Source organism: Neophocaena asiaeorientalis, unplaced genomic scaffold (assembly GCF_003031525.2).
Source record: "Neophocaena asiaeorientalis asiaeorientalis breed wild unplaced genomic scaffold, Neophocaena_asiaeorientalis_V1.1 scaffold6, whole genome shotgun sequence".
NCBI lineage: Eukaryota > Metazoa > Chordata > Mammalia > Artiodactyla > Phocoenidae > Neophocaena > Neophocaena asiaeorientalis.
In genome coordinates, this window is record NW_020174424.1 from 1,767,065 (window position 1) to 1,782,900 (window position 15,836).

A 15,836-nucleotide genomic window follows, 5' to 3' on the forward strand; every position below is an offset into this window, starting at 1 on the left:
CAAAAATATACTTCAGAAATGTTATCAGAATATATGTAACTATGTTTTATATACAAATATGTATGAGGTGTGTGTGTGTGTGTGTGTGTGTGTGTGTGTGTGTATATATATATACATACATTATAAGTATGTAGTATTAGAATTAAGTTGCATGGGATTGAGTTCTGTGGGGGTAATAGAAATAGTATTAAGAAAGGGTAGCTAACTATGGAAAACAGAACAAAGTTTCCTCAAAATATTAAAAATGGAACTGCCATATGATCCAGCAATTTCACTTCTGTGTATTTACTGGAAGAAAACAGAAACAATAATTTGAAAAGATACATGCATACCAGTGTTCATTGCAGTATTATTTACAATAGCCAAGATATGGAAGCAACCCAAGTATCCATCGATAAATGAATGAAGAAAATGTGGTATACACATATAAACACACACACACACACACACACACACACACACACACAAAATGGAATATTACTCAGCTCTAAAAAATTAAATCTTGCTATTTGTGACAACATGGGTAAATCTAGAAGGTACTATGCTAAGTGAAATATGTCAGACAGAGAAAGACAAATACTGTATGATCTTACATGTGGAATCTAAAAAACAAAATAAGCAAACAAGCAAAACAAAATGAAAATAGACTCAGAGATACAGAGAAAAAAGGAGTGGTTCCCAGAGGGGAAAATAAGTGAAGGGGATAAAGAAGTACAAGCCTGCAGTTATAAAACAAAGGCACGTGGATATAATATACAGCATAAGGAATATGGTCAATAATATTGTAATAACTTTGTATGGGGACAGATGGTTACTAGACTTATCATGGTGATCATTTCATAATGTATGCAAATGTCAAATTGCTATGTAGTATATGTGAAACCAGCACAATATTGTACATCAACTATATTTCAAATAAAAAAATAAAAAGAAAGGGTGGCTAAAGATACTCTTTAAAAATGAGGGATAAGTCTCCTCCCAAAGCCAGTTCATTTGGGGAGTAGATCCTAGTTTTCCTGTGGGGTAAATTGGCTTTAAAGATATTTGCTCAGTAGGTGCGGGAAAACTGTAAATTTTCTTCACCATGTGCCCTGGACAATCACCTAGTACAAGACATGTGACCATAATATCACAAGATTGCCTTTCCTTCAGGGACGGATCTAGAGATCCTTGTGAACTTATGGATAGGAAATAAAAAACGTCAAAGACAGCAGCTTTCCTTTGCCACTTCATACCCTACCCACTCAGTGTCCCGCCTCCTGCAGGTTTTAAGGAGGTGGTTGATAAGCCATCCTTCTGGATTGTTCTGATTGTTTTGCAGTTTGTTTAGCTTGTACTTACAGTGACAGGATCTGCTACTCATCTTAACAGAGCATCACTCAGTTGACTTAACCTGAATGTGCTACCAGACTGTGTTCCCACCAGAGAGATTTGCATATATTATTATCACAAGGAATATGGTTTGTGGCCTGAGGAATGACAAGACACCTGAGGTCACTTCCAGAGAAACGTGTCTCCCTGCCTTGTTCCTGGAAAATAAGTCACGCTTCATGAAAACAATTATTCTGTGGCTCTGGAAATGGATCATCAAAGAAGAAATTGGCACTTACCTTCACCTCTGGTCTGGAAGGATAGTGGAAGGTCACATTATGGAATTCAATTTCACCCTTAATTCGATCCAACTTGTAACCATCTTCTGACATGCAGTCAATGAGGGGTTTCTGGAGTAGAATATAAAAGGAATATAGCAACAGCATGTATTATATGCATTTACTGTCCATCTTGCTTTGAACTGATTCATAAAACAGAACAACAACCAGGTTAAACACTGCAGTGATATGCCAAAGATAAGTTGCTTCCACATTAAATATGCATTAATGATAGTAATAATATTCACTACCATTCACTGAGAAATTAATGTGAGACTATTACTATTGTAATTACTATTACTATATAGTAATATTAATATATTACATATATTTATATATAACCAAACTTATGTAAATAATTAATATACAATTAATTATAATTAATATAAAATGTCAATGATCATATAATTGGTATAAAATATTATCACATTAATTTAATTAATTAGTATTTACTGTATACTACTATGATATATTATTACATAATGACAATAAAATAATATAATAGGTTGGCCAAAAAGTTCGTTTGGGTTTTTCCATAGATGTTATGGAAACATATAGTATTGATCTATAATTAATATATTAGTATATAATATATTGATATTATTATGGAGTATTGTACATTGAGATACCACAGAAGACAATGTACAAGGTGTTTTAATATGCTGTTTTCATTTATGTAATCATCACTGTAACCTAACTAGACAGGTGATACGCCCATTTGTTCACTTGAGGAAGTAGAGGCATCTCAAGAGGCCAAGGTCCAGTAGTACCCAACATTTAAGTATCTATTGTAGATGATGATTAAAACTAACGTTCTCAAGTGGTGTCTTCAAATATACCAACTTTCAACTGATATGCTGAATTCCACCTCTGTTGTCGTTAGTGGTGAGCCTAATTCAGAACTTAACCATGTTGTTAGGTCATCAGACAAGAGTGAGGGTCATCTCCATCTACCAGAACATTCCAGGGTCAACTTCTTCCCTCTCCCTCACTAGTGAGAGAAATTCATCATCATATCTCTATTTGGGGCTACAGTGTCATCTATTTCTTCTTTGGTCTCTAGTAAAAATAATAAAATAATTTTTAAATGCCTTAATTTTTTGTAATCGTTTCAGGGGCCTCTCAGACTCGTCATCTTACTTGAGCAAGCAACAACCCTAAGAATGAGGTAGACTTTGGATAGCTCTATGTGGTTTTCAACAATCTTTTTATACCCCAATAAATGAAACCCCAAAATATAAAACAACATATTGCCACCTCCCCGCTTCTGTTCTTGAATTTTTACCTCTCTAGCCTGACCACTGATGTCCTTCAATAACTTAACCAGGGAAATCCTAGCCAGGCTGCCAGGGTCCTTTACAAGCCTGTAGACTTTCTGTCACATTTAGAAGTTAATCTAATCTTATGAACTTGGTCTTAAAGTCCTGCGTGATCTGGCCCCTTCCCATTCCTCCAGCCTCTGTCTCTTGCTCACTCTGTTCAGTCACACTGACTTTTAGTTCCTTGCACTCACCAAGCCCTTTTCCAACCTGGAGATCTCTTCCATGGATACCTCCCTGCTCTCACCTCTCAGGCATCTCCCCTCCCATGAGTCCCCTTTTGCATGGCTGACTCACCTCCTTCGGTTCTCAGCTCAGAAACGGTGTCACTGTCACTGTCACTCAATTTATTGAGTGATGGATTGTCACTCAATCCATCCCCTATCCCAACCACTATCACACTGACCTATTTTATTTCCTTGCTTTTACTTATCACCATCTAATATTATCTTATCTTTGAATGTGCCTACTTCGGTATTGCCTATTTCCCATATGATATGAGAGCAGGGGCCTTATTTGTTCTATTTCACTCTTGCACTGCCAGCTCAGAATGGGGTCTGGCTCATGACAGCACTTATTTAAGTACTGCTGAATTAAGGGCATTGTGATAGTTTCTCATATTTTTTAACATTGAGGATAAATTCCTCGTGAGTTCATTCCTCCCCCCAGCCCCAACCTGCTAATGGCCTTTACTTTTGGCTTTTACATACCCGGTCCATTGTCTCAAAAATGCTGGTGGCTGCTGCACGGCCAGCTGCAAAGGCTTCCAAACAGGAAGAGGCATTGCCAAGATTTAAAGCTCCTACTATGACACTGAGGAAAATCTGTAATAAAAAGAGACAAACATAGTTTTCATCAATTTGTAAATAGTCTTCACTGTCATTTGGGCTGCCCAAGTGAACTCAAAGATTTCTCAGAAATATTCTTCTGTGGGAGTTTGAAAGCTAAATAGCTCTTTGGAAACACTAGGAACAGTTTTTGTTCTGCAAAGTATCTCCAATTTTTCTACTGTTTTGATTTAAAAGACTACATTATTTTTGATTGAACATCACTATTCTACAAAGAAGAACATGTTTTTAGATCAGTAAGAGGTCTAAACAAGGCAGCACATAGACACTGAGTGGGTTAGAGTAGTGATACGATAATTGATTCATTATATAAACAGCCTTATAATGTTAAAGACTTCTGGTTAAAGGGTTGTTGAAATGATAAAGACACTGTGATTAGCTTGATTGTCCTAGAGACTGGTACATGCATAATATGCCTACTACTACTGCTATATTCCTGCTACTAGTGAACTAGTTTTTAGGATAACTACTGCTATACTACTACTAGCAATAATAACAATAATAGTAAGGTATGTGTTTAAGTGCTCTACTCGTATTACTTCATTTAATCCTTACAACAGAAGAGGAAACAGAGGTGTATGGAGGCTGCCTAACCTACCCAGTGTCTCAACGTGTATTAAGGGGTAGAGCATTATTTGAATCCAGGCTCTTGATTGACATTTTGTCCAGCTCCCAGGCTCATCTACTGCTGCTGCACACAAGTGGAGTGGCCAGGTTCCTGTGCAGAGCTGGTGAAGCTCTTCTTTGACTCACCAACCTGGCCATCTCATTAAGTTAGGGGAAGGCTACCTGATCATGATCAGATGTTCCTACCCAACAGCACTCTGTTTTGCGTTTTGTTTTGTTTTTAACATCTTTATTGGAGTATAATTGCTTTACAAGGATGTGTTAGTTTCTGCTTTATAACACAGTGAAACAGTTATATATATATATATATCCCCATATCTCCTCCCTCTTGCGTCTCCCTCCCTCCCACCCTCCCTATCCCACCCCTCTAGGTGGTCACAGAGCACCGAGCTGATCTCCCTGTGCTATGCGGCTGCTTCCCACTAGCTATCTATTTTACATTTGGTAGTGTATATATGTCCACGCCACTCTCTCACTTTGTCCCAGCTTACCCTTCCCCCTCCCCATATCCTCAAGTCCATTCTCTAGTAGGTCAGCATTCTGTTTTTAATCAGTGCTGTTTATAAAGAAGCAAAGAGGCAATTCCTCATGTTGGCCTCTAGGAGAAGCACAAGACTTCACCCTTTCAACCAAAGAATGAGCTTTAGTCACGTGACTCACATGGAGGCTGTTTCGTTGGCCACCATGTATTGAGGACTGGAGTTATTTTCTGAGCTAAAATAAAGGTTGGCACCTGCATGAATGCATATATTTTTCGGGTAATCAAATGAACCTAGTCTATAGTGGTTTCATGAGCTGGATTCTTCCCATGGGTTATAGCACATCAGGGCAAAATACCTGAGTCCCTCTCCATTCTCTTTCTCCCTTATGGCTGGACCATGGGGCTTCTCAAAGCCAGTCAGGCATCTCCTCCCTCTCAGTAACCTCTCTATTCCATATATCCAGATGCTGTGGGCCAGCTCCTTCTTGCCTTCTCCCTGAATTCTCTACTCTATGCATGGCGACAAACATTCTCTCTTCAACTGTCCTTCATCTGTCCATCTGTCCTTTTCCTTAATTATGGCAGGTACTTCCTCCCATTGGCAGATTACTTACTCTCTCAAGCCCCAGTAGTTCATTATCTGTAACACAGGGGATAATGATTGCATATACCTCAAGGGATTGTTATGAGAAGTAAATGATAATGTGTGTAAAGGTGATTAATCCAATGTCAGCCACATAAATAATAGTGATGATGATGATGAAAGAAGTGAGATTCCACACTTAGGAAGTGAGAAGATGAACAGACAGAGCAGTACTTGTGGTCTAATTTGTGTTAAGACCACCCTCATCAGAGGTCTTTCTAACTGAGCAAAAGAAGCCTTCCACATGTCCTAGTTCAGGGGTCAGTAAACACTTTCTATAAAGGGCCAGTTAGTAAAGAGTTTAGACTTTTTAGGCCATATGGGCTGAAGCTATTATTCAACTCAATTCCTCGACTATGTAGTACAAAAGCAGTCATAGACAGTAGGAAATGAATGACTGTGGCTATGTTCCAATAAAACTTTATTTACAAAAATGGGCCACAGGCTGGATTTAACTTGTGGGCCACGGTTTGCTGATTCTAGACCAACTCACTAGTGGCCTGAACTGAAGTTTAGAGTCAAACCCTTGCTCAGCCTGGCTTTGCAAGCACTACCTCAAGCAAACATCTCTCTCGGGGTCCTCAGGGAAAGAGGGAGTGAGACAGACAGAGGTACGCATCCTAATACCATCGCAGTAGCTAGCACACATCATTTCTCACCCCAAATATCTCACTCTTCAGCCCTGTGGACTGTGGTGTGAGAAGAGGGAGGGCAAAAGAGACCTCTGGGGAATAATTTATCTGTGGGTGTGTTGTGCTGGAGAAAAGGGGATCTGTTCATAGAAAATAAACTTATGGTCACCAAATGGGAGAGTGGGGGAGGGATAAATTAGGAGTTTTGGATTAATGGATACACATTACTATATACAAAATAGATAAACAACAAGGTCCTACTGTATATCACAGGGAATTATATTCAATATCTTGTAATAACCTATAATGGAAAAGAATCTGAAAATATATATATATACATATATAAAAAACAGAATCACTTTGCTCTACACCTGAAACTATCACAACATTGTAAATCAACTAGAGTTCAATTAAATAAGTAAATAAATAAATTAAATTAAAAGGGATCTGTGGCCCCTTGGAAGAGATTCAGAAACAGGAAGACAGTAGTTAATGGGTCAAGCCTCAGAGTCATAGGGATCTGAGCTCAAATCCCACCCTGTGCTATCTGGCATATATTTCTCAACCTCATGGCTCCATTTCATTTTTAACTGGTAGCATAATGGCATTAATCACAGAATGAAGTTGTGAGTATTACACATGGTAATTATATTAAATACTTCACTCAGTGCTTGACACCTTGTATACACTGAATAATGTTCCTCTCTATTACTGCTGTTACTTTTTCATTATCGAGTCCTGAAACTTAAGAGGGGCATGAAAGAGCAGCCATCAGCACCATTCAGTTCCCTTTCATCTTTTTTTCGTAATAGATCATAGAGTCTGTTTTTTGTCCATGTACAAGTGATACTAATTACAGTCATTTATGTGAAATACTTACCATTTATGCCCAATTACTGTGCAGCCAATAATGATTTTGTGCATCACAAAATGTGTTAGATTAACCTAATTGTTAATTAGTTTAATGCATTAAAAACACTCAACTCAGCTTATGCAAACTCAGCCTTTATAGTTTGTTGCTCAGAGCATGGCCAAAAAAGTGCATGCACGCTCAAGAGAAAGAGAGAGAGAGAGGGAGAGAGAGAACCACAAAGGGAATGCTCACCAATGATTATACTGTTAAAGAATGTCTCTCATCTTCCCAAAGAAAAGTTTCTTAAGATGTAAGTGGAGGCTTGCAAGGAAAAGTTTAGGAAAAGGAGCTGAGGTTAGTTATTGATGATTAAAATGTTAAGAGACACATAGTGTGCCATGTCTGCACATAGTAAGTACTCAAGAAATATCAGTTGAGAGAAGGAATTCTTTACAGAAGGTATAGAGTAGCCTATAATCCAACGGGCAGGAAACTTGAAGGTGAGAACTTGTTCAATGAGTTAAACAAGAACGCCGTTAGACCGAGGTGGCTTTAATGCCACCTAATGTGGCAGCCTACATAAGCGACCAGAACCTAAGCCTGCATGCCTCAAGGCTAAGAAATCAAAACCTAAGGACAACCAATCAGCCAATTAGGCTTTCCCCAGTAAGGCAACTACTTAAGCTACAGTTGATCAAATGATTCCTTTGCTTTGCTTCCTCCTCTTCTCTATAAAAGTCTTTCCCCTAGCTTTTATTAATAGACCCCCTCTAACCACTTCTGGTTTGGTGTGCCCAACAGGAATTATTTTTTCTCAAACAAACTTCTAAAAATTTTAATATGCCTCAGTTTATCTTTTAACAGAACCATAAAATTGGATCTTCACTGAAGAGAGTTACCAAGGGTAACTCAGTGGTAATTCAGTGATTCCAACTGGAATTGTGTATTTTCAATACCATTTTTTCATTTTGCCCTCTGAACCGTTATTTGTACACACTTCTGTCCCCTCCTTGCAGGCAAGGAATCAAAAGAATGATGTCTTTTCTCAGTGCATATCTTTCTGCAGAGCGAGCAGATACAAGCTGTTGAGACTAAAGTCAACTACTGGTATTTCTAGTTTGGTAAAGCTGAAAGTTCTTAAGAATCATTAGGTCAATAAAGACAAAGGACTTTACAGTCAGATTTTAGACCTGCAGTACTTTCACTGGCTTTTCAAATGTGCAAAGCTATATTAAAGTTATTAAGAAAGTGGTTAAATTACGATAATAGTAACACTTTCCATCTATGCTATCCCTTTAAGGTTTACAAAACATTTTAACATGACTTATCATATTTAATTTTTTTAAACAAACTTCAAATGATGCCAGCTGCTTATCTTTCAAAGAAAAACTGAATTTTAAAAAGTCATTCTTCGTGTATTACCATGCTCTTAATGAAATAAAGTCAGTGCCTTAGAGTGATTATGGTCTGACCTCTAATAATCATTTCTATTTGCAAGTGGAATTTCTATTCAACTTTCCCTAGATATGTATTTATATAAAAGCAGTAGGTCTTAAATTGCAGGCTTCTGGCTAGCAAATTTCTGGTGCACAAAATTTTGGTATTTTGCATTATTTAATTGATGCCTGTCCTACCTAGAATCTGGAGCCAAAATATATTTTTTAAGAATCTTATATGAAACCACTTCCATGCTTTTGAAATTAATATAATTTATTGAATAATTAACAGACCAAATGGAACATATATTTCATGTTTTACCTCCCTGACCTCATGGAGCTTACTGTGTGAGGGTGGGAAGGGACAGGAACAAATATAAATAAATGCAAGTGTTCAGATTCATTCAAGGACTCTAAAGGAAAAGTTCAGCAAACCATGCAGGAGAATAAAAGATTGGATGAGCATGGAAGCCCTGACTGGGGAAGTGCCATCCAGTTGGGAATTTGAACAATGACAACAGTCTAACTGTAAGGAGAGGTGCTGTAAGCTAAGCAGGAAAGGTGAGCGGAAGAAAGAGCTTTCCCTGACCCCATCCACACCTGCTATTCACTGTCGAGGTCCCTGTCCTCTGCAGCATATAACACCATCGTCATTACGCATTATGTGATTATTTATTGTTTAGCTTCCCCACTAAACTGTAAATTCCATCAAGGCAAATATCACATTTTTTTTGCTCACTACCGAATTCTCTACACTTTGTGTGAGTCTGGCATATAGTAGATGCTCAATAATTAATTCTTGAAAGGACAACTGAAAAGATACTGGAAATTAAAGTAGCCAAGACATTAGCTATAGCATGGCTACAGTGCAAGTGAGAAATAAAATATACTTGTATTACCTGTTCAGTTGAGGATATTATTGGCTTTGTATTTTAGTAACTATGAGTGAGTGTATTTAACAACTATGTCCATTAGCACATATCTTATGCCATTATTAAGCTCAACCACATAAGCTGTTAATTTTTAGCTAGGAGATCCCTGACTTTCCATTTTCATCTTTTGGATTCAATCAGAAAAATCATTGTTTTACAGCTATAATATCTTCTGTTGATTGGAAAGCATGAAATCACGAGTCTCATGAACTCAAATGCTCAGCATCCCTTTACTATAAAAGGCACAAGTATTGCTGTTTCAACAGATGGACTCCATCAAATCGTTGAGGCTTTCCTCCTTCAGACACTAACGGGATAAACAGAATGCCTTCACTGTGGACCTTGCTGAGATACCGGCGGGAAATGTTCTGTCTAGGTCATCAAGACGGAAGTACCTGGACAAGGGTTCCTGCTGTATATTCTCCATCATCCAGGACGAGTCTGGAGCCGTACCAGAAGGCCAGAGCGTAACACAAGAAGATGAGACACCACATGAATCCAGTAAAGAATCCCATCACTATCCCTTTTCTAATTCCCCAACGCTGGGCAAACACAAGATTTTTCTCATACCTGTGAACAGAAAACATTTGAGTCTATTTCAGCAACAGCAACAGCAGCAGCAGCAGTTCAAGTTAAAATGTTTAGAACAGGCCACAATGCAGTGGTTTTAATCAATGCTTATAAAATCATTCCAAACACAGAGCAGCTTTAGGGAAAGAAAACAACAATAACGCCTGTGTAGTTCCTTAAAAGTTGCTTCAACCTGGCAGTGACAATGTGTTGAAAGGATGATGCCTAACAAAGCCTCATAGTTGATTACCTCTTGGATGAGTACAGTGGGGTAAGCTTTGCCCCAAGAGAAAAGAATTTTCAACACTAATGTTTGACCATGAGGGATCTAGTATTATTTGTGTTTGAATTCTCTCGTTAAGTCACATGACATGAAAGATAATATCTTCCATAGTGGAGGAAATATGCTAATGCAATGTTTTATGAGAAGTAAGGTAATCACTTCACAAACAAAAGAAGCAAAAGAAAAAAAAATGAAAAGAGGATAATCAGAGGTTGTAAATCCTATTCTCTTTTTCATTTGGTGAATTTGGTAGCAACTGAGAATGTGATCATACTAGATCTACAACATACGCAATAAAAGTTTAGTTAAGTTGGTGGCTGTTTTATAAAATCAGTACCTGGCACCTGATAAGCACTCAACAAATACTAGATAAATGGAAGAATAAATAAAATCAAAGTTTTGACAACTGTGTTGTTTTGGTCATTTAGGTTTTGATTTCCATTAACAGTTAATCTCCTAGAATGATGGTCTATAATATATCAATGCTAAATGTTATTTGATTAAATGGAAATCTTAGACTTAGAAAGAGCATATAGTACAGTAGCTGAATAAAACACATTGAATAAAAAAGTGCTCAATTGGGCTTCCCTGGTGGCACAGTGGTTGAGAGTCCGCCTGCCGACGCAGGGGACACGGGTTCGTGCCCCGGTCTGGGAAGATCCCACATGTTGTGGAGCGGCTGGGCCCATGAGCCATGGCCGCTGAGCCTGCGCGTCCGGAGCCTGTGCTCCGCAACGGGAGAGGCCACAACAGTGAGAGGCCCGCGTACAGCAAAAAAAAAAAAAAAAAAAAAAAAAGTGCTCAATAAAAAAGTGCAAAATTGCATTTTAGATCAGGTAGGCTTTTCCTTAATGTCAGAAGACAGTGTTTTAGACTGGCATGAAGTATGGTGTATGTACACACACACCATCAGAGTTTGAAACAAATATCCAACCTAAGATGGCTTTCTAAAAGCCACCAACTGCATCATCTTCAAGAACACAGAGCTAAAGTCTTGGGAGTCTTTTGTAGGTGCTTTGACCAATCTAATTGCTTAGCTTAGCCACCTCTTGAACAAAAGCTCCCTCAGGGTACCATAGCAAGGTGAATCTGCCACTTTATACAAAATGGGGAAGATTCAGGGTAGTATGCAGATCAACAAAGTTCAGGAAAGTGGCAGACATTTCAATTAACTAACCTTTCAACCTCTTTTTTCTCACCACCATAAGCAGCCACTGTTGGAATAGATGAGATGACTTCATCAGCCACTGCCCCTGCTTTGGCATAGGCCCTCAATTCACGGTCTGTAAACTTGGACACACTCTGAAGTCCAAACGAAAAAAATAAAATGTGAAGACCAGATAATTAGGTAAGTCACTCCGCCATTCATTGATTCATCTAGCAGAGCAAACATGTAGCACAGTTCAATACAAGACTAGATTCCCACTGGAACAGCGTTTACCGAGGAAAGAATTTGGTCCAAGTCTGAGCCATGTTAAGCCTCATCCATGGGTGTCTGGTTGTTGACATATCAAAATGACTCCATTAAAAGTCAGCCTCAACGAAACTTCTCACAGAGTATGTACTAAATAGGGCATTCTATGTGACCACAGTGTTTCAGTCAACATATTAATGACGTTTTCAAGTCAAACCATGTCAGAGTTCATTGCTATTGTCCAAAGGCCATGTCACAGTTTACAGACAAATACCACATGCAAAGACCAGAGGCCCATGCAGGTGTTGTTATATTCATTAGAATATAGAATAAGGGAGAGGTTCTGAGCATGCAAAGGCATATGCAGCAGAGGTAATTCCATAGGAGAAAGCTTCAGATAAATATTACACCACTTGACTCAACTGTAGGGACTCAACTAACTAGTTTTGCTTTTTACAAAAGGAAAGAAAAAGACATTGCACTTAATATTAAATAAGTTAAGTTTTTCTAAAATTGGACCTGGATTGAGTCCTAGTTAGAATCAACCACCAAAGACTTCCCTGGCACAGATTAAGAAACAAGAAGGGGAAAAAGCAAATGTTGTGAAAGATTAACTGGCTCAGAAACCTAAAAATATATATAGTACCCAGACTAAGGAAGTTTATCTTCCAAGGTTTTCCAAACTTTTAGCAGCAAAACCCTTATCAAACAAAATCTTAGACAGAATTTTAACATATAAGTAAAATGGTATTTTATTACAATATATTTATTTCACAAGTCCACATTTTATAAATCTTGTGAATTGAAAGGCAACAATAAAGGAAAGTAAGGCTATTTGAATCAACATTAAAATTTGACTTTGGATGGTATGGCAGTTTTTACCACAATCCTCTTCTAATTTACTTCTGAAATATGTAATGAGCATAGTAATGAGAAAATTAAGTAGTTGCGAATGTTATCAGTTTTTATTGTAATGGTACATTAACGAATCTCTTGATACTTCAATTAAACTGATATAGGAACTTAAAAGATGTATATTGGGAAATATCTAACAGTTGTTCATGTTTCCCACTGTAGGTATATAAAAGTCATACAAAGGCATACAAAACCTATGATCAGTTCTAAATGTCACATTCTAATATGTCATATATTGCCCCCTCCACCTTTTTTTGTCCTGCTTTTGAATTGAGCTTAGTGAAATTGCTCGTATCATTTTACACAAACATGCACACACCTGAATTCAAGAAGAAACAAGTGCAGAGCTACAACATTCCAAATCGGTGACACATTTACAAGAAGTTGAAATATGGACACTGAGACAAGAGAAACTGTGCTTTGAGCCTATTTGAAATCAAGTTAACCAGTTTATGTTGTTGGTCTCCAACATGTTAAAAGGTGACATATGATCCATTTGAGTGTGAATATTAATCTTTTGTGGGTTTGAAGAAAGAGATTAAATTTTTTTGGAGGGAAAAAAGTGCTGAATCAAATGTTTGCAGACTCCCCAGTGACCCTCTGTGGAAGTTGAGGCTTCCCTGGAGTGCAGCTGAAAAGCATTTGGTAGGAAAGACTGTTGTAAAACTTGCATGATTTGGTGGATTGGGAAAAAAACAAAAGCTAATATCTCTTTAGTAATTAATTCTGTGCCAGATGCTATGCTAAGTGCATAACAAGGATAATGCCTTGAGTCATCACAATGACTTTGGGAGGTACTAACCTTATTTTAAAGATGAGGAAACTGACATTTTGACGAGTTGAACATATCTTTCTTGAGCCAGGTGGTAGAGCCAGGTGGTGGCCTAGTTAAGTAGAATGAGCTCTTTGCTATTGTCACTCTGTATTACCTGGGAAACATTTGAGTAATACAGCCAGTGGAGTGTAGAGAGTATTTTGCTAGAAAATACAGTCATGGAGATCGGTACCTGTTGCTCAATGATGTGAATGTATGTGCAGCTTTTCACTTAAATTCTATTCTCATTTACAGCAAATTATTAGTGTGCCTGACCCCATGACCTGTTATCTAATGTGGCTACTCTAAAAGTAAAATAGAATAATTTCTCAATCCTTGGGAGTGTTTTTTAACTGGGATGACCCCAAATTCCTACTCCTATACTTTTTCTTGGCCTGCATACCTGGGGAATGGAAACTGTGACTGGGATACTTCTCTGAATGGGTCAGATAACCCTCTCTCTGAAACTGATCAGATGGAATGGAGAACACAGTGTAATTGCAGAAATCTCTTTTATTTGTTGGGCCTTTCTGAGGGAAGCATCTGAACTTGGGAGACCACGGGAAGCCACAGGCACACTGCAGAGTGAGTGGGGATTTAGAATCAGGCTTCCTTGAATTTGAATCCTATTCTGTCATTCACTGGCTGTGCAGTTCCAGACAAGTCCCTTTACCTCTCTGAACCTCCATTTCTTATATTTAAAATGGCATTAATACTTTATAAGATTGTTGTAAAATTAGAGATCATGTCCTTGAGGCTCCTAATACTGCCTGGCAAAATAGTAAATATTCAATTAACGTAGTTGTTATTGTTATTAATACAATAATATTTGTGTTATTAAAACATTATTAATCCCTAATCTAATAATGGAATGTTATTTGATACTGAGTAATAATCAAACAAAATAAATCAAAATGGTGATAATGATGTTGACTAAACATACTCGGGAGAAGGGAATCAAGCTTCACATTTTTGGCTGTTTCTCAGTGCAAAAGTCTTCCCATGGAGAGAAGTGAGAAGACATTCTTACCAGACCAATGATGGCTGCTCCAATCCCAATGAGAGGGCTGACAGAGATAATAACCAAGGTCAGTTTCCAACCCCGGTAAAATCCCAGCAGGAACCCACAGACGCTCGTGGTCATGCGCTGAATGAAAATGGCCATTTGGTCGGCAATGGCATCATTGATTTTGTTAATATCACTAGAAACAAGAGAGGCTTTGGTCACTAAAACTGAATTTAGTCAATTCAATATCTTGCTGAGAAAGTACAATCTTTCCTTTCTAAACACTCCTATTTCTGTACGCCATTGCCCTTGGGAAACTTAATAGCTTCTCATATCTTGGAAATTTTGCTGCAGCTTGGGAGGGCAGCAAGCCTCTCTCCTCATAGCCAAGGGAGTGTGTCCTTAATCCAGTTTTCCTGACTGGTGTTCATTCAACATAGGCAAAGACTTTTGGAAACCCTCTTATTTGTCCCTTTCTTTCTTAAAGCTAATATCCTTGATTTGTCCTAAACAGCCCTTCTTTCCTTTATACCTGCTAAATCTTTTCAGCCTCAAGGTTCTACTCACATACCACCTATTTCATAAAAATTTATATAATCCCCCAGGGAGAAGTAATAACTTCTTTCCTGTGTTATCATAGCAATGTAATTAATCTGTATACATGCGTATATGTATGTGTATGTAATTATTGCTTTCTGCTTATACACGGTATAGAATTGTGGTTAACAGCACAGACTCTGGAGCCAGACTCTGAATTTAAACACAAGCTGTTCTTGGGCAAGTTACTTGGCTTTTCTATGTCTCAGTTTCCTCATCTATAAAATGCAGATAAAAACAGAACCTACCTCAGTCGGTAGCAGTGAGGATTAGTTAATACACGTAAAGTATTGGGTTGGCCCAAAAGTTCGTTCGGGTGTTTCTGTAACATATGAAAAATCCGAACGAACATTTTGGCCAACCCAATATGTAGACAAGTGCCTAGCATATAGTAAACAATCAATGTATGTTAGCTCTGATTATTTGCTTGAACCCTTTATCCCTCCTACTAGGCTGTAAGTTCCTTGAGGTCAGGAGCTCTGTGGTATATCTTTATGCCTTGCATAGGGTAAGTGCTCCAGAGTATTGGTTGACTATCATTACATTAAATTCATATTCCTGGAAACATTCCCATAATCTCTGGTCCAGATGGAGCAAACAAGGCTTAGGACTTGATAGCAAAAAAGGACCTTAGACATTACAGAGAGATTACACAATTGTATTCTAGCAAGCTTAAGTAACTGTTCAAGGTCAAAGTAAGTAAAGGGCAGAATGAGTGCTGGACGGTAGGGGCCCCAACATTCAGTCTGCTTTTATCTTCACTACACTACAAACTAACTGTCTTTCATTGGACCTCAAACTTAAATTCAACACAATT

The 15,836-nt window shown here is 38.0% G+C and overlaps 1 protein-coding gene across 3 annotated transcripts in view; it reads right to left on the minus strand.

Moving 5' to 3' along the window:
* Positions 1 to 15,836, minus strand: part of ABCB11 (ATP binding cassette subfamily B member 11) — a 74,977-nt gene that overhangs the window by 41,082 nt on the left and 18,059 nt on the right. For all 3 annotated transcript variants that reach the window (XM_024756643.1, XM_024756645.1, XM_024756646.1), the window contains exons 7-11: positions 14,447 to 14,618; positions 11,451 to 11,575; positions 9,816 to 9,990; positions 3,679 to 3,792; positions 1,611 to 1,721 (exon numbers count right to left, since the gene is read on the minus strand). In XM_024756643.1, coding sequence (XP_024612411.1) covers positions 1,611 to 1,721; positions 3,679 to 3,792; positions 9,816 to 9,990; positions 11,451 to 11,575; positions 14,447 to 14,618 — 697 coding nt within the window. The remainder of the gene's footprint in view (positions 1 to 1,610; positions 1,722 to 3,678; positions 3,793 to 9,815; positions 9,991 to 11,450; positions 11,576 to 14,446; positions 14,619 to 15,836) is intronic.